At 40.5% G+C, this 22,212-nt stretch overlaps 1 protein-coding gene across 1 annotated transcript in view; it reads left to right on the forward strand.

Moving 5' to 3' along the window:
• The window catches only part of itprid1 (ITPR interacting domain containing 1), a 29,321-nt gene that overhangs the window by 2,234 nt on the left and 4,875 nt on the right, over positions 1-22,212 (forward strand). The window contains exons 3-12 of the mRNA XM_034862759.1: positions 1,565-1,616; positions 3,523-3,560; positions 5,223-5,276; positions 7,206-7,254; positions 12,838-12,915; positions 13,207-13,409; positions 14,784-15,307; positions 16,661-16,721; positions 17,502-17,614; positions 18,383-20,851. Coding sequence (XP_034718650.1) covers positions 1,565-1,616; positions 3,523-3,560; positions 5,223-5,276; positions 7,206-7,254; positions 12,838-12,915; positions 13,207-13,409; positions 14,784-15,307; positions 16,661-16,721; positions 17,502-17,614; positions 18,383-20,851 — 3,641 coding nt within the window. The remainder of the gene's footprint in view (positions 1-1,564; positions 1,617-3,522; positions 3,561-5,222; positions 5,277-7,205; positions 7,255-12,837; positions 12,916-13,206; positions 13,410-14,783; positions 15,308-16,660; positions 16,722-17,501; positions 17,615-18,382; positions 20,852-22,212) is intronic.

Here is a 22,212-nt window from a genome sequence, read left to right on the forward strand (position 1 = left end):
TAGACTAAGTTGTTGATGTTCCAATTTCTTTGGCTGGATCTTCCCCATCCTACCTACAGCCCATTTAAGTAAACCTTCTAATACCACACCAACAATACTTTGTTACAAGTAAATGTCCTGCATTGAAAATGTTACTGAAGTAAAAGTGTGTAAGTATCATCAAAAAAATGCATTTAAAGTATTAAAACATTGTAGAAGGAGTAAAGGATCCAACAGCTGGGTGTTTAATGACATGATCATCTCAGCTGGACCTGGAGGCTGTTGTGTTGTTGCTAGGTTACTTTATGTTAAAACATCAGATTATAATACTACATGTGTTTAGTGTGCAGAAATCTTAATGTGGAAAGTAACTAGTAACTAAAGTAACTAGTAACTAAAGTAACTAGCTGTCAGACGAATGTAGCGGAGTAAGAAAGTGGCATGAAGAGAAAAGACTCAAGTAAAGTACAAGTACCTCAACATTTGGACGATCAGAAGTACTTAGTTCCATTCCACCGTTTGATTAGCAAATTAAGTAAAGTTTCCTGTGTCAGGTAGTCCATTCATCACAGTGCAGCATTGGAAAAATGAGTGATTTGAGAAAATAGGGTAAAACATCAAAAGCAGTGAGCGTGGGCAAGAGAGGTGGAGAGAGTAGATTTTGATGCTGCCTATATCCAACTCACACACATCTTCATTTGTAAAGTTTACACACACACACACACACACACACACACACACACAAACACACAGTAATTAAACAAATGCTTGGTTTTGAGTTTCTTTCGAATGTTGACACAGTTGTGACGGGCGTTCCTTCTGTCACTCTGTGTGTTTGCTATCAGCAGTCAGTCGTCACCAGCCTCGTTGGAATGTGTTGTCCTTTTAATGTGTTGTCCTCACAATGTGTTGTCCTTTTAACGTGTTGTCCTTTTAATGTGTTGTCCTTTTATTGTGCTGTCCTTATAATGTGTTGTCCTTATGATGTGTTGTCCTTATAACGTGTTGTCCTTTTAATGTGCTGTCCTTATAATGTGTTGTCCTTATAACGTGTTGTCCTTTTAATGTGCTGTCCTTATAATGTGTTGTCCTTATAATGTGTTGTCCTTATAATGTGTTGTCCTTATAATGTGTTGTCCTTATAATGTGTTGTCCTTATAATGTGTTTTCCTTATGATGTGTTGTCCTTTTAATGTGTTGTCCTTATGATGTGTTGTCCTTTTAATGTGTTGTCCTTTTAATGTGTTGTCCTTTTAATGTGTTGTCCTTATAATGTGTTGTCCTTATGATGTGTTGTCCTTATAATGTGTTGTCCTTATAATGTGTTTTCCTTATGATGTGTTGCCCTTATAATGTGTTGTCCTTATAATGTGTTGTCCTTATAATGTGTTTTCCTTATGATGTGTTGTCCTTTTAATGTGTTTTCCTTATGATGTGTTGTCCTTTTAATGTGTTGTCCTTATGATGTGTTGTCCTTTTAATGTGTTGTCCTTTTAACGTGTTGTCCTCATAATGTGTTGTCCTTTTATTGTGTTGTCCTTTTAATGAGTTGTCCTCATAATGTCTTGCATGATGTCCACCACAGGAAACTGGAGCCAGGACAGTGTCAGGACATGGCTCACCACCACTGTGAATGAGTGAGTATCACATGGGAAGATGTGTCAATGTTACCAATCTAATCTCACATGTTAAATCTTTGAGATGACCCAATGTGATTGACTGTGAATCTACATCTACATCTTTCTTTTCTCTTATGATTGGGGGGGGGGTACAAGACAAAGATAAACAACAATAAATACACATTGGTAAAGAGAATAAATAGTCAAATGTATAAACAATGTCCAATGTGTCCTGCCCTGATCTGGACACGGCCCCGGCTGGTGTCACCTTCTTTATGTTGTATTGAAAGTTTAAAAAGAACATTAAATATAAATGTAGTAAGTGTGAAACACTCTCATAACTCCAGGTCCTGCCTCATATGAATCAGATATGGATAAGTTCTCTCCAGAATCAACAGATAATATTGTGGTATGCAGAGTAGCTGCTACAGAAGATAAAAAAATATGAAAAAATATGAAAATGTAAGCAAGCTTTTAGGTTCAGGCCACAACTAACGCACTGACTCCATGTTACTGTAATACTGCACTCACACTGAACAAGAGGAACATGGTTTGAGTAGCCTAAATGATTCTGAAAAAAGCCCCTGACTAAACCACACTCTCCTTTCTCACCTCGCTGTCCTGTCCAGTAAAGGTAGAAAAGTCCATTCAAATAATCTTAAAAGAAATTACACAGTGAATAACTAAATTCATGGTATCAAGCACTGGATTTAAAATATAAAGAAAAAAATGACTAGATGTGGCACTTCTTACTGTAATTGTGTCAGTTAGTTAAATATTGTCTAAACAGATTAATATTTAACCTTTGTAGTGTCTTCACTTTGGGGACACAATCATGTCCCTCGGGTCAAATTGACCCATGATTTATTTGGGGTTTTAAAAACAATTCAGAAATAAAATTTTACTTAATAATCTATTAACAAATATTGTTTTTATCTCAATTTCAAACAATTGAGATAACATACAGTATATGTTTAGAGAATGCAAGCAGTCTCTACTAGAACCAATTAAAAATGGACTTGGGGTTAATTTTTTGTCATAAGGTTATAATTCATGTTAAATATCCACTATGGAAAAACCATAAGTGGTCATATCCAGAATAATTGAGTCAGGAATACATGTTCACAACAGAAAATTAGGAAAGCCCGTTGATTTTCAGGTAGAAAAAATGGAACTTGTACCATTTTTCCTCTTGTAAAAGTTTAAAATGGGTCAATTTGACCCAATTACCGTACAAGGGTTAAATGGATTTGCATTTTCTTTAACCCTTTTGTTGTCCTGTGGTCAAATTTGACCCGTTTTCAAAGTTTTTAAACCAGAAATATGTGTTTCTTACAACCAAATTGTCCCCAAATAACTTGGATTCATGCATGTACATTGTGTGGAACCCATACAACATACACATTCATAAATCCATGTTCTTCACAGGTAAAATTATGGATTACTTCCACTCAATTGTGGTTGTTTTATTTAATTTCATGGCTTTTGAAAAAAAACAAAAAGTTTTAAAACGGTTTTAAAACAGCATCCTGACCAAAGCATCTCTGATCTTACCTATTGTATTAGTAATTCATAAAATAAAAATTTAAGTGTATTGTCATTTTATTAGGTTTATTGACGATGAATAAAAAAAAAGCATTGAGAAGTGGGATAAAAACGTTAAAAACATTGCCAAAAGCACAAAAAAATCATAAAAAAATGTTGGTTGTACTGTGTCTTCTTATGATAGTCCTTACAATAAATATATATCTTCTGCTTTAATGTTTCTGTTACGTGATGCATTTGAAAGATGCTGAATAAATATTTGGATGGTACACTCCAGACGCCATACTATATGTTTATATTGCCCACATCACGTGTGTGTGTGTGTGTGTGTGCGCTTTCTTGTACCTCCTCCTTCTAATAAAATGTGACCTGTTTGCAGGGAAGATGCAAAGCATGAGCCACTGCGGGAAGCTGCAGGTATGACCAACGGAAATCCCCGTGCTTTTCTGATTCTCCTGTGGAGAGGTGGCTGTCGCCTTTACTCTGTGTCACCTTTACATTGTCTGCTTCTGTGTGTGATTCGGTGCTTCGCGATGGTGAGTGCAGCGCTTGGTTTGCTTCAGAGCACTTCTGTAGTGGGGTGAGAACGGAATGAGTGGGGCAGTTCTGGCTGCGAGTGGGTAGGTTAACGTCAAGCCGGCGTGTATTATGTCCCAGAAGTCATAGGGAGAGAAGACGCAGACACTGGCTGAAAGGCAATATGTACAACATGTGCTGCTGTGCAGTGTAACACAGCAACAGCCATTGTCAGTGTGTTCCTGCTGCTGTTGTGTAGGGAATTCGTTGTTGTTGATTTTGAAGTTATCCAGTGAACTTTTTAGTTTTTTCTTTAGGCATTTTGTTTTTATTAAGATGGTGTAGTGACAGAGAGGAAGGGGTAGGGGTAGAAGGAGGGGAATACCTGCAGCAAAGGGCCATGGGCCGGATTCTAACTCCACCATGGAGCCCCTAAAATCCACTCTAAACCCTTTCTATCAGTTGCTACAGTTATTTTTGGCTGAGGAATGTTTGACATTTTAACATTTCTTTCCTGCAATGCAGAATATAAATAATATTTCTGTTAAAATCACAGTTAAACTCTAAATTCACACGTTGCTCAGCGGTGTGTGTTATCTAACCTACACCCCCTGCCCGCCCTGAGGCCACCCCATTCAAACAGCATGCAAATGGTGGGTGAGAAAACCATGGGAACGGCCGGTTGCTCCTCTCACCTTCCACTAAAGCAGCCCTGTTTGGCTGTTTGGCACACATCCTAACGCCTAACCTTTCTCCGCTGTGCTGGGTTTATTTAAAGGCCTATAGAAGGGCCGCGTGATGGGGGGGTAGTACAGAATGATAAACACCCATCACTTGGCTGTAATGCCCGAATAGAGATCTAAAAGCAACCCAGTCTAACAAGGTTTTAAAGGCCCAGTGTGTAGGTTCATTATCAAAATGGGTGTTGCCCGTTTCAAAACTTGTCCTTTTCATGAATGTTCACCACCACCACCAATTCCAAGTATTCCTTGACTTTACATTTTACATTTTCATTTGCATGTACTGGTGTTGGCGCTCCATATTCATGCACCGTCTTGAAATGAGTTTGCATTAAAGGGACACACTGCATTTTCATTATTGACTATATATAAAGTGTTGTGCACACATTGGTTGTATAGCAGTGGGAATCAAACCCAGGTCTCCCACACCAGGGGCGTGTGTCGTATCCACTGTGCCATCTCCATCTCCTCCTGTCTAAAGACTAATTCCCAGGTGATGCTGTTGCTACTAAGCAAATTAGAAGAAGGAAACACGGCAAACCACACAGATTCAAATTCCAAATTACAGGAACAGGAGTCTTCTTCTGGTCCCAGAAAAAGAAAATGGGTGGTGAAAAGAGCTATAATCAGATTGACAGCACTCTAGCCCAATGAATAAGGCGGGGGGGTATCCATTCCGAAGGAGAGGGGTAATTTGGCCTCATCTCTCCTGACAGTAATTGTGACATGCATTACCAATGTGAGCCCTTGCTGCTAGAGAACACAACAACCATCCACAGCAGTTTCCTGGTTCTCATGTTGCTTTGTTCTGTGTCCCGTGCAGAGCCTCTGAGGAGGAACGCCAGCGCTGATGATGACCTGGCCTTGGGTGTTGAAGGTAAACAGCCTCCTATTTTGGACTTGTGTGGTGCCATCCTCAGCACACCCCGGCAAAGGGACTCTGCAGTTAGGAAAGCAAGCCATAGATGTATCTGTCAAGATGTATCTTCCAACACCAGCAGGGAGAGCCTCCAGAATCTCTTGCATGTTTAAACTGAGGAGGGTGCAGAGTGGGGTGGGGAAGTTCAAGTGCCCAGACCTCTGCGTGTACTGGGTCTTCTAACTGGGGCGATTCTAGGATCGGAGCAGTAAGGGTGCCGGGAAACTTTTTTCCTTTTTAATACGTATTATTTTTTCCTACTGTGCTAACTTTGCATAGTAACATTCTTTTGGAGCATCATGATAGAGGAAACACTGAATTAACCCTTGTCTTGTCTTCCCGTCAATATTGAAAATCGACACTTTTTTTTTACTTTTTTTAATCAATGTTTTAAACTTGTTCTTACATTTTTGTCCCTTTTCCAACACTTTTGTCACAACACTTTTGATTTCTGTGATTTTGTGGAATTTTCAAACCCCAAGGTCACGTACACTGAGGATGTATTTTTCAGTGATAACTTATTTTGCGTATGTAAACGCACATCAGACACAAAGCATTTATTTATTGTAAAAACACATTTGGATTGGAAACAAGTAACATGTCACACACCATGTTGCCACAAATAAATATATGGGTGATCCAGCTAGAAAATACACTCCTAAAAAATGTAAAGGTTTCCTTCTACTGAGGAATGAAGTAGGAAAAAAAATCCATTAATGATCATGTCTGGGCTCCTTTCTACTAAGAGAAAGAGCAGTTCCAATTTCAACAAAGCCCCTCTCTCCCTTTGTGTCGTCCAGTGCCACTCTACCTTCCCATCTGTCTCGGCTCTTACGTAACTGTAAACTACGTGTCACTTCAAAAGATCCGAACACTGTGGACTACAACATCACTGACACTTTACCCAGCCATTACCAGTTAGGAGTGGGATTTTTGCTCTTTAAAGGGAACAGATTCATCTCTTGCAGAAATGAGTTTTCTTCTTCTTCAAAAGTTGCGTATGTATAAAAAAATACAGGATGTGGCTCTCAGTGGTGGAATGGACCTTTACTCAAGTCCTTTGAGCGACTTTATTTGAGTCTTTTCTTTTCATGCCACTTTCTACTTCTCCTCTGCTAAATTTCAGAGAAAAATAATCTACTTTTTTCATTCATCTGACAGCTTTAGTTACTAGTTCCTTTACACATATAAATAAAACAAGCCAACAATATAACGACCTCCAGGTCCAGCTAACATGATGAGACCATTAAATAGACAACTGTTTGGATCCTTTACATCTTCTACTTTTTTTTTGGCAACAATATTTTCATTTTTCAAGCAAATTGTAAAAGCATTGGTCTAGATGACAGTACACAGAAAAGTACTCTACACATACCGGAGAATGTACAGTGCACGATTGTTCTTTACTTTTAATACTTTAACTTCATTTTCCTTCAGACTTTTACTGAAGTAACATAATTAATGCAGGATCTTTCTTTGTAACAAAGTATTTGTACAATGTTGTATTAGAAGTTTTACTTAAGTAAAGGATCTGAACACGTCTTCCACCACTGATGGCTTTACAGAAGGCAAAAGACTACTTTGTTGTTGACACCATGCCAGTGTATAATGGAGTCCGAGTCTGGGAGAGGAAGGCAGAGGGAACTGCCAAAACCCAAACACACACTGGAGGGAGGGATGGAGGGAAGGGAGGGATAGAGAAAGAGAGAAACCCTTTCCTAATATAGCTCAAGAAGCCTTGACACCAGACCTGGACAGGATGTACTGGATTTAACCGGCAGAAAACCAAGGAGACGTTTCCCTGTGTCCTGCCTTCCTGATGTGTGCTTCTCTACCTGAGTGTCATGTGCTTCCTCGTCCAGATAACATGACATTTGTCTCCTGCAGCGTCTTTATATGGTAGCCAGGGAGTGAGGACGGTCCAGGAGTTTCTGAGGTAAGGGCGCCACTGTTCTTCTTTCACATGTACACAGCCAGCACTGAGTAGGCCTACATTAACATGCGCACCAATATTCCACTATCATTCGGAATATGAATTTATTTTCAATTTGGTACAGGTCACGTAAACAGCATGTTCCCTTTGCTATTCTGAAAATAAGGCCTTAGAGCACAGAATCTTTGTCTAAATCAGGGTTTTTACAGCAGTTTACGGCTTCTTTCCTGTTGGCAGCTTATGGTCAGCTCGGTGTGTTGCTATGGTGTACACAGAATAACCATAGACAGTAAAAGAAATGGACCAACAGATCTCGTTTCTCTGGACCGAGACCAGTGGAGTCTATCAGAGGCTCTTTCCCGGTGATGGCTTAGCGTTGTATATGCTAGGAGATAACCTGGGCACAGGCTAATTAATGCTAACTTAAATGCTAGTTAACATTAGTAATCCAACCTAAACAGCTGATGTAATTCTAAATGGCCTGTGAGCTTACCCTGTACTGTTCAGTAATTTCTCTACTATGGCACAGTAAGTCTAGTTTTACAAAAACGTCTGCGATGGAGCCATAACGCGAGGTACAATGTAACGGAGCCTTTTATACATTATTGTGTTCCTTTAGAAATAACCAATGGACAAATAGTGTCTTTAAACACTTAAGATGTAAAGTCGTTCACTCTCAAAGTGCCGTCATCATGAATGGAAGTCAATGGAATGCTAACGGCAGGTGATGGCTTGTTAGCATCAAAATGGCGCCATTGGAGCTATGCTTTGTGGAGGCCTTGAGACCAACCAGCTGACAGTTTGCAGGGCTGAGGTAAAGATGCACGGCCAAATGAAAAGAAGGAGAAACACTACATGCTACTTGTTAACATTCTGAAAAACTTGGTTATTGATAAATATTTGTCTCTGGATATGCGCAAACATTGTCACGTCAACTTTCTCCAGACACGGGTTAAAGGAATGAAGGATGGACTGTGTTAGCATGGTTAAACAAGCCTGGCAAAAGGAAAAAGTCCTTTTTTGCAGAGCTGCATGTGTACGGGAATATTATTGGAATATTCCCTTTCATTAGCAATGTAAATAAACGCAATAGTGAGATAGGCTGAGTGACATCATGGAGCATAGTGCTGGGATTTATTCTAACACAACTGTTAGATATTGATTGTTGGAAATGCAATTATGTGTGGACATTTTGCGATCAGTAATTATAAGTGAAAATGCTTTAAAATGCTGGTTTGTTTTTCAGTGTAGTATATGTATACAAGACATAATAAAGAAATGTTGTCTGTTTGTTGGGACCCAGACACAAACCAGACACTAGACATATATTTTAAATAGTTAAAATAAATGTCTATTACTAAACATGAACATGTACAACCTATGAAAACCCTTAGAACTAACTTCCCTAACCCTAACCATTAAATGTTCCCAAGACATTTAGTCAGTCTAAACATTTGTTAAATATGTAAAATACAATACATGAAGATATTTGGCAAGTAGAGATAACAGTCTAATTTAAAAAGGATTTCAGAGTGGGGGCACTTTGTTTAAGAGTCCCCAGCTGTTCCCAAGCTTCCACACATTTCAGCAGTAACTGTATCAACAGAGCAGCGTTTCAGAGGCGTGTGGAACTCATGACATCCCCTCAATCCAACCCACTGTAAAACCTGTGTGAAGATTATAATTATAGAAATGAATTCTGACATCAATCTACAGTATCCCTAATCTCAGTTTGAATGCTTTATTGTAGGTGGAACAATCCTAAAACAGAGCTGCAGGGTTTGTGTCCAACAACACTGCTGTGTTCAGGAGCCTTGTCCTTAGTTGCACTAAGAGATCTGAGGCAGGAGATTCTTTCAGAACTCTTCTACTTAGACTGATGTGATGCAGGATCCTTTCTAAGCCTTTCCATGCCCTGTGTGCTGTGCTGGTTGAATACTAGTGATGGATGACTCTGAGCTTAAGAATTGATCATTTTGTGTTCATGGTTTTGATTTGATTTATTGTATTGTTTTAAGAATGCCTCACATTGGAAAGACATCGAATACAATTGATGTTAATGTCCAGGACTTGTTTCCATTGTGGTCCTCAACACATGACATCAGGACAACTAGACACTACAGAGTGTATGAAAATCAATGACATAACATTACAGCATTTTTCTTTATAAATAAAAATGGTAACTGGCCACTGCTCTATTCTCCTACCGTCTCTTGAATTGGGTTTTAATTCTCTTTTTGAAAGAGTTCAAGCAGGAAATGACTTTAATTTGCCAATCTGAACGGCCCCTACATAAATAAAGGTTCCTTTCCCTAACACTGTCTTAAATGTATAAGGACACGGGTCTGATATGCTGCCACCAGTGTCAATATTGTGTTATTTACCTTATGTGATAAGACAAAAAAAAAGTGACACTACCAGAGGATGTTTTATGAATTATGGTCATCCTTGACATGATCACATGAGACTTCACAGGGAGCCAGTTGAGCTCAACAAATTGTAACCTCCCTATATGAGACCCTTGTACCAAGTCCATAGGGATATTGCTAAATCTGCTTGTGTATTACTGTAATCAAATGTAAAACAATTACTAATAAAATAACTGAAATGTGTCACTTCCCCCCGACCCTTTAACACAGAAAAGGAAATGAGGGAGACAGGAGAAAAAGCACTGGCCGTCTTGCACAGGTCTGGTCTTGGTCTTGTCTCGGTCTCGATACCCTCTAGTCATTCTTGGTGTTGACTCGGCCTCTGGTTAGGTGGTCTTGACTACAACACTGAACAGCTGAAAGCTCTCTGGAACACATGTTCCGGAGCCCAGATCTGTCACATAGTCAGCATACCTTTGTAACAAACACAATAAATTGGTAAACATGCTGTAAAATCGTAGCCGTTTTTAGTTATAGTGTCTTGTTCATTACCCCCTTGTTGCCTGAAAAGTTTGAAGGTGTTTTAAACATTGCGGTGTTCTCTCCAACCCCGATGGATGGAGAATGTTGTTTATGTAAGGCTTACCTTAACATGTCCAGACAGCTCACTGTCTGCTCACTGTTTGTCATGTTTTTACAGGCAGCAGGAGCGTCAGTCTGAGAGGAGAAGGGGGGACTCAGTACTGTATACAGGGCAGATAGTGAATGCCAATGTACAGGGTCCAACATTAAATGCCACATGCCTTATTGGTATCGTCAAAGATCCAAAGAAGCCCCTTTAGGAGACTAGCGGCAGGTCATCGGTTCCAATGGGAGAAGTGAACATAAACACACATCATGATCAATTCCTTTGCCCCGTAATTCTGACACTAACATGGCATTTTCCAGACGGACACATAAGGACCAAATTAACTTTGTTTGAGACCATTTTCTGTCTCAGGACCAAACTCTCTCAAGATCTGGCAACACAGAGAAGCCAATGTCAGATAACGTCAGCTAATGTCAGCTAACTACAGCTAACGTTTATGAAGGGCCCTAACTAAACTAATCTCTGTGATGCTTCATATGTCTTTTAGATGTGTAAATGTCTAACGTTGGCAAAAGAAGCCTCAAGTTTGACTATGTATATTATATTATATTATATATATATATATATATATATATATATATACATACACATATTTGACATATTATACAAAAAATCTTTTTTTGAAACCGGACGTGGCGATTTTAGGACAAGAGGGTAGAGCTGGGGAGAATGACATGGCCAAGCTAGTGTTATGGTTGCAATGGAGCTGTGCTAAGCTAAACGCTAAATTGGAGAAAGTTGCTGATTTTAAACTCTTCTGAAGCAAGTCATCCAGTGGAGTTTTACCTGTGTGTCTACAAACCTCCGGGCGCTGGCACCATTCATCTACATGTACAGCAGTACAGAAAATCTGCAACCTTTCCCTTAAATTACCAGCTAATGCTAGCAGTAGCTAGCTAGCTTAGATGGCTAAAGCTGAACAAGACATTTGTAGGCGTCCAAAGTTTTCCAGTTCACTATGATAAAGTGGAAACACAGCGAGAACAACACGGACAAAAACAAGTTCAGGTCTATTTTAATGTCCATAGTGTCATGGTTAGCATTGCGAAGCCTTGTACGTTTTGTCCATGATTTCTTTTACAGTCTATGATGGGCATCCTTCCATGCAAATTATTTTTGTGATCCAAGTAACGTGTGCATCACGTTTGGATGCATTTTACGATTAATTCTGACTCTGCTAAGAGTTTACTATAACTATTGTAAAAAGTTTATATAGTTCATTGCTTTTGTACATATTTCAAACAACCCCTATTTTCAGATGATAAGATATTTTAAAAGGCAGATAAATGGAACACAACAGCACTAGAGCCGTTTAAGATGGAATGACACGCATTATAAAGATAACACATATTACATAGCTTTAATCTGAAGCAGATTATTGCCTATAATTTGGTTAATTAGTATGTTAAAAAAACTTGATAACCTGATGCAAAATAGGAGTGATTACAATAAATTGTAATAGCTGTTCCTGTAACATGCTTTCATAGATAGTTAGAAGGCCATTGTATTTCTTTACCGTATCTCTTTTTTTAGTTCTATTTTTTATTTTAAAATAAGTATTCTGTGCTTAACTCAAACACTAACATAAGGTCATAAGGTAGCACTTCAGTGCGTCTCTGACTGACAGCTGTTGGTTCAGGCTGTGACAGCAGCCTCTGGATCTGAAGACATGACTACAAGTTATATTTACCAGGCAAATAAGCCTCTGCTCCCCCTATGCACACACACACACACACACACACACACACACACACACACACACACACACACACACACAGCACAGTTTGCATAGAAAGCGATGGCATCCGAGGAAAGTTATTACAATGTTTGGCAGCTGTTCAGAAAATATGAATCAGCTAAGATCAGAGGGGATAAGTATGAAATATCAAGGACAAGAGGTTACACAGGGTTCTGATCAACAAAGACCGCGCACAAAATGTGAGTACACAACATGAGTTATTCACTAGATGGCTATATGTCATTTTCTTCTGTCATCTTAATCTCAGTCTGGATCTGTTGTTAGTGTTAACAGATACCCATACAACGAAAAAAAGAAATGTGTCGGTGTCTCAATACATTTTGACTCTGATTCTCACTCTGTCTGTAGCTGTCAGCTCCAAACCCTTCTACTTCTTCTACTAAAAAATGTGTCAACACTATAGTTTTATTATGTTACAAAGGCTCAGTAATTTTCACTGTAGTGTTTTATCTAATGTTACTAGAAGCTATTTATTAGGGAATTGTTACAGCGCCCGGAGTAATCCACATTTGGTGCTGTAGTTAGTGTTTGTGGCGGTAGGGTGGTGTATGTGGGATTGTGTCAAAATAAACTACAGTGTGTGTTCACGGTGGTGAAGGAACATGTCACCCAGTGCTGCAGTGTGGCTCACTGATGTGCATTTAATAGTTTTGGGTTTGGGATAACAAAAGATCTCTATCTAGGGAATGTATATTTATATCTCAGGCTTTGTCATGTTGTGAAAAAAAGGCAGATTACAGATTTGAACAATTTGAAAACTGTGTGTGACTGGAAGCGTGAACCCTTTGTTGTGTCCTGTACCTGTCCAGGTGGCGCAGGTCAGATCCTGCTCTTAGCAGGTGGAACAGCTTCAGCACAGCAGTTTCAGCTCACTCTGGACCACTCAGGTTAGAAACACACACGCACGCACACAGGCGGACAAACGCATACACGCAGGACCACACATGTACCACACACGCGCGCACACACACACACACACACACACACACACACAAACACGCGCGCGCAAACACACACATGCACGAAGGTTCTTACATGCATGCATGCACATGCACACACACACACACGCACACACACACACACACACACACACACACACACACACACACACACACACACACACACACACACACACACACATAGTTCAAGCTCAGTTCTTATGCTCCCCCTGTTGGCAGTGTAATGGACGTACTCAACCTGTGGAATGATGACCCAGAGGAGGTTCTCTTGGACCTGGGCTTTGGCTGTGATGAACCTGACCTCTCTGGACGCATCCCGGCTCGATTCATCAATCATCAGTCTCAGGCCAAAGGGATAAACCTCCAGGTGTTTCTGGAGGCCCAGAAGAGCCGGCTAGACCTGGAGAACCCAGATGTCAGCAGTAAGTTAAGGTTTTAACTGTTAACAAACTACAGTTAGGTGAGTTGTTTACATTCATTCACTCATCTCCTCAACCTTTATTAATACGCAAGACATCATTTAGGGGAGTCGTATTACGTAGACAATAAACTTTTAGAATTAGAAAAATGATTTGATAAACTAGGACAATAAGGTTGCAAAAGAGTGTAAACTTATGTGAAACAATTACAAGTAGAAGGTTGCAGGTTTAAAAAAAAGATTTTGAAATTGTCCATAAGGCACAAGTGAGTTGTTTTTAAGTGAGTGCTGTAATCTATTCCAGGAGTCAGGTGCACCAAAGTGAAAAGCAGTTTTTCCAAGTTCAGAACGAGCTCTTGGAACTTGAAGCCCTCCAGGTAGTGTGGTAGCTTTCGCATAAGCTATACCTGTGAGTATCATGTCTTTTCTCAGAGAGAAGACTTCATTTAGATGAATACATGGATAATGGTTATTTGGCCTGTTTTGTGGTTGAGGGTAAAAGGAGCAAATTCTGAAGGAAAGTCCGTCAAATTTCTGAAGAAAATGGCTCAGGGTCTATTATTCAAAGTCTGTTCACCCTGAAGATTCGGTTATTTGACAAACTGCCGAAGTATTGCATTATGTGACTTGTAGACAGCCATCCCCACCGATCATTACTCAAACCTTGGCCTTTTCAGGGTTGCTCTCCATCTATTGTTGCGATTGAATGTTTCTGTTTATCCGTAGATGATGAAGAACTGGCCAGCTGCAACTATTTTGTCTGAGTCTTTATGTTGCCTGGCATTATAAGCTGCAGCTAATGTTATGCCCCCTTGACTTAAGGGCTTTTACCTGGTCCTCCATTATCGTTACCAAAGGGGACACAACCAAACCATGGCATATTCATGGCATGTCTATCTGTTTAACGTCACCCTCGCTAGCTCTAGGCAGACGCTAGGCTATGCTTGGAAAATAACATGCTAGCACATCCCAAGATAGCAAATGCTAAATGCTACAAAACCTATGTGTATAAGTGCTTTTTAGGGTGTTGAGTCCTACCTCAGAGGTGGTTCTTGTATTCAGTAGTAAACAGACATGTCAGGAATTATCCTGGTAATGTACTTCCGTTGATAGATTAATTGTTTCAAGACTTCAAAACATCTGCCTATTTTATCTTGTTTCAAATTTGTCATAAAGAGTTTTTGAGCATTTCTGCCTTTAATTGATAGGATAGCTTAGAAATTAAAGGGGGAAGGGGGGTTTGCTTAAACCCTAGGCCTCTGCTTCGAGGAATTAACCTCTATATATGGGCGCGTGCTCTACCAGGTAAGCTGCCCAGGCGCCCCCTGTTTCAAATTTGTTGTTTGAACGTTTTTCTTCTTTCTCCTATCTCCTTCAGATCGTTTCAGACAGCTTGAGGTTCTCCAGCAGGTAACCACAGCATTCTCGGCCTTGATGGGGTCTTCGTTGCCCTCGCCTCTCACAGCACCGCTGGGGAGAGCCCTGACTCCTGAGGCCCGGGAGAGGAGGCAGCGCATAGGCATGCTGTTCAGACGGGCGTCAAAGAATTCACTCAGCCAAATCCACAACCCTAAAACCCAGGACCTAACTACACCTGCTACCACCTCTTCTCCCTGTGCTACGCTTGAGTCACTGCAACCTTCATTCAGTCTTGGAGACAAGAAAGACCTCTTAAAAAGAGTCAAACCTGGGCTCTCGGAGACTGTGTGTCTGAGTCCACTGGCAGAGGAGCTAGGTGCCATTCCAGACCCTCAGCCCCAGCCTATTGTGGCCCCTTTGATAGTCCAGGAAGGAGCAGTCAGACACTGGCCAATGACGGAAGCACACCCACAGACAGCCGACAATTTTTCTTTGAAGCGGAAGAACCCAGGGCAGGCCAGGGAATCATTTGAAATGGAAGAGGCAAGTCAAACAGCAAATGCAAATTCTTAAAAGTTTGTCAAAGGCAACAATAACACTATCATAGCAGGTGGTGTCTGTCATGATGGCCCTGCACATGTAGGGATCACTAGTAGTGACACAAGTAATGATGAAGTATGAATATTTAAAGAAGCATTTTGTTTTCAACCTGGACCCTATTTTCATGAAAGCTGAAACCGGCAGCCAGGGACCGGACTGCAATGTAGCATTACTGTGTCCACGTTAGGACACTCAAAGTCTGAGTCTTAAGTCTAAATTCTTAGCTTTTTAATGGTATATAGTTTTAACTGTTTACTTTAACTTTTACTTTACAAGACAAAAGACAGGACTAAATTACGGTGTTGCCGGGAAATTAGCCATGCGCTACCCTTGGCCAAAACCAGACAATCTTACTTCTGACCTTTCTGTTTAACCAGAGACCGCTCTGAGGTTGCTAGTGCTAAATCCACCAGACTACGTCTAAAAAAAAGGTAGGTAAATAGGTAAATACAAGCTGGACAATTGCCCAATTAACTTCAATTATAACTTGTTTGACCAATGTCAAAGATTGTTGTTCCCATCAGTCACTTAGACACAAAATCATAGGAAAATATGGTCCAGGTTGAAAAAAAACTGCTGAAAACCAATTCCCTTTGTTCTTACATGATGGCTGTGGTCAGATTTCAATGGTTCCCAAAATGTCCAAAGCACTCTTTACACCACAATACTCTAGTGCACTGTGTTTGATTTCATACAACATATCTGTTTGATATTTGATAATACAGAAAAGAAATGCTTTCTTGGTATGTACTTTATGTAACTTGAAATAATTTGATTGAACCCACATGCAAAAGATAGTTTTTTTTTAATCATTTACCTCTAGTGTCATCCTGTAAATAAAGAATAATGTCAATGTTTATGGATCTATTTAGGCAACTGGGTCTTATTTAAATGTAGAAAATGTAGAAAATGATGTCAAAGCTATGGGCTTTGTACCTTTTTTTTCCACTGTGGTACAAGAACATCACACTACTACCTGCATTAGAACAAAATGTTGCCAGTAAGCATTGTGTGTATGGACCAGTACTGACCATGTTGCATATTAATGCAATTCCTAGGAGACAGGATGGACATGAGAGGGGCAGAATATGAGAAACATATTCCAACAAAAACTGAATATTACATTTTCAATAAGATATGTTTTGTTGTAGAGCTTTTGCAATTGGATTGTATTACATTGTAAAATCCAATAAGATGAAACTTCCTGTTTGTCTTCTAATATTTCCCCCATGGTGTCATATTAATACCCCTTTTCCTTAGTTTGTTAATGTTGTCTTATTTAATCTATCATTTCAGATCCAAAGTTTTGATGAAACTAGTGTCACAGGGAGCTACACAGGAGGAGCAGAAAAAATAGGTGGGTCATTAAGCACATCATTAATTAATAATGTTTTCACATGTTTCACTTCCGAGCACAGGCAAACATTTTCATCCCCAAACAGAATGAGACTTATTTGGCTTTGAGGAGTGGTAGTTTTAGATATGCAATCAATAGGCACATGGATATGTTTTGCATACAGCTTCAACATCACGGAACAGTCTGGAACGACGCGGAGATGCAAAGCGATTAAAGGCTTTGGCCATTTTATATTGGGATCATTGCTGGTTATACAGCAATTAGTCTATATTCCAATGTTCTACTTCCCGGAATGTTCCGGTGCCGCCGGAAATTCTGCCGGATATCCTTGTTTTTGGCCGGATGTCCGTTTCATTCCTCTTTCTTTGTGATGCCATTTTAACTCTGGTGGATTTATGAGGATTATGGTTGAAAGTCCCATGAGATTTGTATTATTGTGTAATACACACAAAATAGAATGCCCTGCCCAAAAGGACTTCCGAGACACCATTATTTATAAGAGAGGACCAGTTGTACGACATACAATTTATTGCATTTCTACTTCATTTGGTTGTAATCAGTACGCCAGTCCATTTCAGAATTTTGAACAGATAGAAAAAAAGGTGTTCATAAGTCATCATAATACGGACAAAGCAAATACCTTTCGTACATACTGCAGTTCGCACAACCTTTTATACTCTTGAATGTTTTTATGTTGTAAGTAAATGTCCCTTTAAGTTGACAATAATGCACTGTCCATCCTTTCCGTTTGTCTTCCCTTCCTCCCTGGTGTGTGAGCAGCGCGGTGTGTAATACGGACCAACAGCTGCCAGTCAGACAGCAGTGGGTTTTTAGAGGAGCCCTTCATCCCCTCGCTCTCTCAGCAGGCGTCCCCGGGACCCGATCTCATCAAGGTCTCCTCGCTTACTAATGCACACATCTCAAGCAATGCTTAATCACTGTAATAATCAATATCTCAACACTGAGTAGGTGGCAAAACGTGCAAAGCAGTGGTGTAAGAAGTATTCAGATCCTTTACTTAAGTAAGCACAAAATACCACATTGTAAAAGTACTCCGTTACAAGGACAAGTCCTGAATTGAAAAAGTTAGTCATCTAAAGGTATAGAAGTATCATCAGGAAAATGTACTTAAAGTGAAAGTACCCAATGCAGAAAAATCCTCACATCTTAGAAACTGGTAATGATCAAAACAGTTCTATCAATCACCTAAGTGTTTCTTTGGCTAATCATTTCAGCCGGACTGGTAGACCTACACATTGTTCTATACACATAGACATGACATGACGCAGGAAGATATTACTGTAATATTTCTCTTTCTAATGTAGCTGAGTAGAAGTAGAACATGGCATGACAAGACAATATAAAGTACAAGTAGCTCAACATTCATACATCAACATATGTGTAATTGTATGTGTGTAATTTATTGTATAATACAGTTTGCTATATCTTGTACACTTATCTTAATTAGCTCTTATCTTTGCTGTTGCAAACTGCAATTCCCCCACTGTGGGACAAATAAAGGTTTTCTTCTCTCATCTTATGTACAGTACTTAGTTACATTCTACCACTGGTACTATGTAACTAAATTGTGGTGGATGATATATGTCAATGGGTCGATGTGTCTGGTTGTTTGACTGTCTGAATTGTGTGCTTGGTTGCAGGCTCTGTCGGGCCTGTCAGGAGGGAGCACTGACAGCCAGAGCAGTGAGAGGCCGGGCTCCCCCTCTCCTTCGCCTCGTACCCCTCCTCCATCATCTCTGACCTCTTCTGGTGGTGACAAATCTCTTATTTCCCCACCCAGTCCTTCAGCAGAGCCTTCTTTAGAGTTCAGCCCTTCCCCGTCTCCTGTCTCATTGTGTGCTCCAAAATCGGACCTGCAGCAATCTCCGGGGACGGAGACATCACCAGATCAGGAACAGGCTCCACCTGCTTCACCGCCTCCATTGGCGTGCGAGTACCTTTCTCCTTGCTCTCCCTTGCCCAGGTTACAGAACAAAACTCACTCCCGATCTCCAACTCTCCCTTTGCCTACCACCGTAACCTCTCTCTCCCCTACATCTTCCCTCATGCAACCTGCGTCATTGATTAGAGGGTCCGAGGAAATTAAAATTGAGGACAAGGATGCTCCACGCCCCCATCTTTCTACTCTATTTCATGACTCTGAAGGCCCAGCATGCGCTAACGGTTCAAGTGTCCCTCATCCTGCCTCATCTCCTTCTCCCATTCCAAATTTGGATTATCTTTTTTCCGAGTCGATTGCTATGCCTTCCAAACAGCCTGACTCCTCTGGGAGTCCAGCGAACACACAGTCCCAATGGACTGATGGAACTTTGCATGGAGACTCCCTCTCTGCATCCTGCGGCGTATCATCTCTTCCCTCTTCCATTCCCGGTTTCCATTGTCCATCCTATTTAGCTCCTCCCTCACTTGTTGAGTCCCTCTCAAAGAGTCCAGAAAACCGACAAAAAGATCTCCTTTTCCCAGACTCAGATGGAAAAGGCTTCTCTGATTCATTGACAAATACACAGAAAAAAGGGGAAGAAACTCCCTCTACTGGCTCCTTGCAGTTGGACAACAACAATCCCTCAGCTCTAGCCTCTCTCATTCTGGACTCCTCTGAGTTTGAGAAGAGTTGTCCCACGCTGCAATCCCCTAAACCTTCCATTTCAGTTTGTCAGTCTGTCATGTCATTGCTATTACATGATTCAGATGCCCCGATAGATCGAGCTGTTTCAGACCTGATGGAGCAATCCATCTCCCATCAGGACAGACCATGTTCTCATGATTGCACAGATGATGATAACACAGACCCTGTTCCAGCCTGTCCTGATCAAGATGTTATTAACTTTAAGATGAATCGCCTTTCCTTGGACCTTGAGGATACCCATCAGAGGAATGGAGGGGAGGAGAAGGGAGAGGTAGAAGGTGGGAGACATTCTGACACTGTGCAGACTCAGGAGGCTGTTTACGTCACAGATACAGACAGTTATGCAGGCCTGTCAGAAGGATCTAGATTAGTCTCTGAGGAAGTATGTAACCAAACCGAAATAGACCCACAGGTTCTGACCTGTAGTTTGTATGATGAGCTTTCAACTGGAACACAACCGGAAGACAAAAGGGAAATTAATGACTCAGAAAGTAAATCACTTAGACGTTCTTTAGTTTTGCCTGAAGATGTTCCAGAAGCATGTAGTAGAACTGAAGCGGAACCAAAGGATCTAATTAGGATTGGGAGCTTAGATGAGGTTTTTCAAACCTCAGTGGATGACTCCGAAAGTGACAATGAAGATATGGATGCCTTTTTTCAACAGCTTGATGCTGAAGGGCGAGTCTATTGGGCAGAACCCATACAGGTTTCCAATCCCTCCAGCTTTGAAACCTTAGATGGATCCCATGGGAATTCTCTGTTGCCTAGCGGCCCAGTTGTTCAAGACTCATTGTCATCCACAGGCAGAGCTAGGTCTTTATCTTTGTCATCATCAACAACAATGGACACTGATCAAACGTCAAGAAAGGCACCTGCCTCGTCAGATACACCCTCGTCCTTTACCCTAGCTCCATTCCCGTCCCCCGCTGCGACCCCACACAGCAAGCTAGCAAGCCGCTCTGTTTCTGTCCAGATGTCTTCATCTCCATCTTCTCATATTGTCCACAGGAAGGATGTCCCCTTCGTGACCGACTCAAAGCGCACCCTTCGCCCTAGTGTTTTCTCTTTTGACACCTCCACCCCTTTCCGTGCTGTCCAGTCATGGACAGACCTGCAGATTCAACGAAACACCCTCACCAATAAGTTATCACATGGGGCTCTTCATACTGCCCCAAAGGAGGTAACCGTATCCGCAGGGGCCTCAGAAATGCCACCTGCACTGAACTTCTCTTCATCGCCATATTCCCCTCTGCTGCCACCTGACTGTGTCCCTTGGATGGAAAGAAACGACAGCACCATGTCAGTCTCTGTGGATAAAGGACTGTGGCCCGATGAGGAGGAAGAGGAAGACGGGAATGGAAATGAAGATGAGGAGACGTTATGGGAGGGGAATCAGACTGCCACCGCGGCATGCTGCTGCTCCTGTGACCATCAGTGTACTCAGGAGATGTACAGAAGGCAACACACTCTGGAAAACACTCCTGTGAGTATTATTACTCCATACTGTAGTCAGTCCTCATTTTACTTCATACAGTGGCTTGCAAGTGGTTAAAAAGATTAAAAAGAGGAATAAAAGAATATCTTTTGGAAATTGATCTTAATGCCTTAAATCAAAAAATGTTGGAAAATCCAACCTTTTAAGTTCACCAGTTTTCTTTGTGAATGAATTATGCATTCTTAATAAATAAATATTTTTCATTAAAATACAGGGAGCAAAAATATAACTTTATCAGGATGCATAGTATCCTGATCCATGAAATAACTGGCATTTAAAAATAAAAATGTGCCTGCTTCTATGGGAATGTAACATAGGGGGGTGTATACTTATGCCCCCTGTATTTCATTTATGTATTGTAATTTATAATTTATCCCTACTGTATATAGGCTATTATATGTATTCAGTGAGGCGTCCCAAAGCAGCTTGCAAATGTTCTCACTGTATATGTTTGAGTTTGAGTCGATTGAATTCATGCTCACAGTAAAACAACTGGATAAACAGCAGAATACATCACAACACTTATGAACCCATACATTTATACTCCCTAAAAAACAGTCATTCCCTTCAATTATTCATGTAGTCAACACAGTGCCATACATTAATAAATACAGAAACAATTAAAACTTCTAATAAATATTTAAGATCTGTTAGAAATATTCACACAATGCCACAAGTCTCAGAAATGATAAACATGATGTAAAATTATGAAGGAAATGTATTTTCACATCTTGAAATATCAAACAGCTGCTGTCACTAACGACAAAACCAATCAGCATAATTTTGCTCACTGCTTCTTTGGATTATTCATGTTGATATTTTTGCATTCACTAATGTTAGAAACGGGGAGAAAGCAGTGACGTGTCCGTCTTCCAATGAGTCACGATGTTTGCATTTTGAAACAAGCCGTATATTTGTTGTCATGTTGCCATAGTTCTTGAGACGGAGGCCCTTTCAAAGCAAGGACCATATTAACATATCAATGTCTTATTTGCATGTGGAGCTTGTGGAGCTCACTGAGATCTGGACAGAGGTGTGTTTGCAGGCTGAATGCTGCCTCGCCAGGTTCACTTCGGACCCTGGGAGGTTCAGAATGAAGCCACAGATCAATAATATTGCAGTGCAGTATTATCATCTGATAAACATAAAGCCAGTGCAAAGACCTGAGACATGGACTGATGTTGTCCCCTTTCCTGGTCTTAAGTTAAAATAGTAAAGCCTCTGTGTAAAAATCCAACATAATAGTAATGGGGCTGCATCCAAAATTTTACTTAAGTTTAACCCTTGTCAACACAACACTTTTGTCGATGCTTTTTATCAAAGCTTTTAACTTTTTCTAACGTTTTTGT

This window comes from Etheostoma cragini, chromosome 22 (genome assembly GCF_013103735.1).
Source record: "Etheostoma cragini isolate CJK2018 chromosome 22, CSU_Ecrag_1.0, whole genome shotgun sequence".
Classification (NCBI taxonomy): domain Eukaryota; kingdom Metazoa; phylum Chordata; class Actinopteri; order Perciformes; family Percidae; genus Etheostoma; species Etheostoma cragini.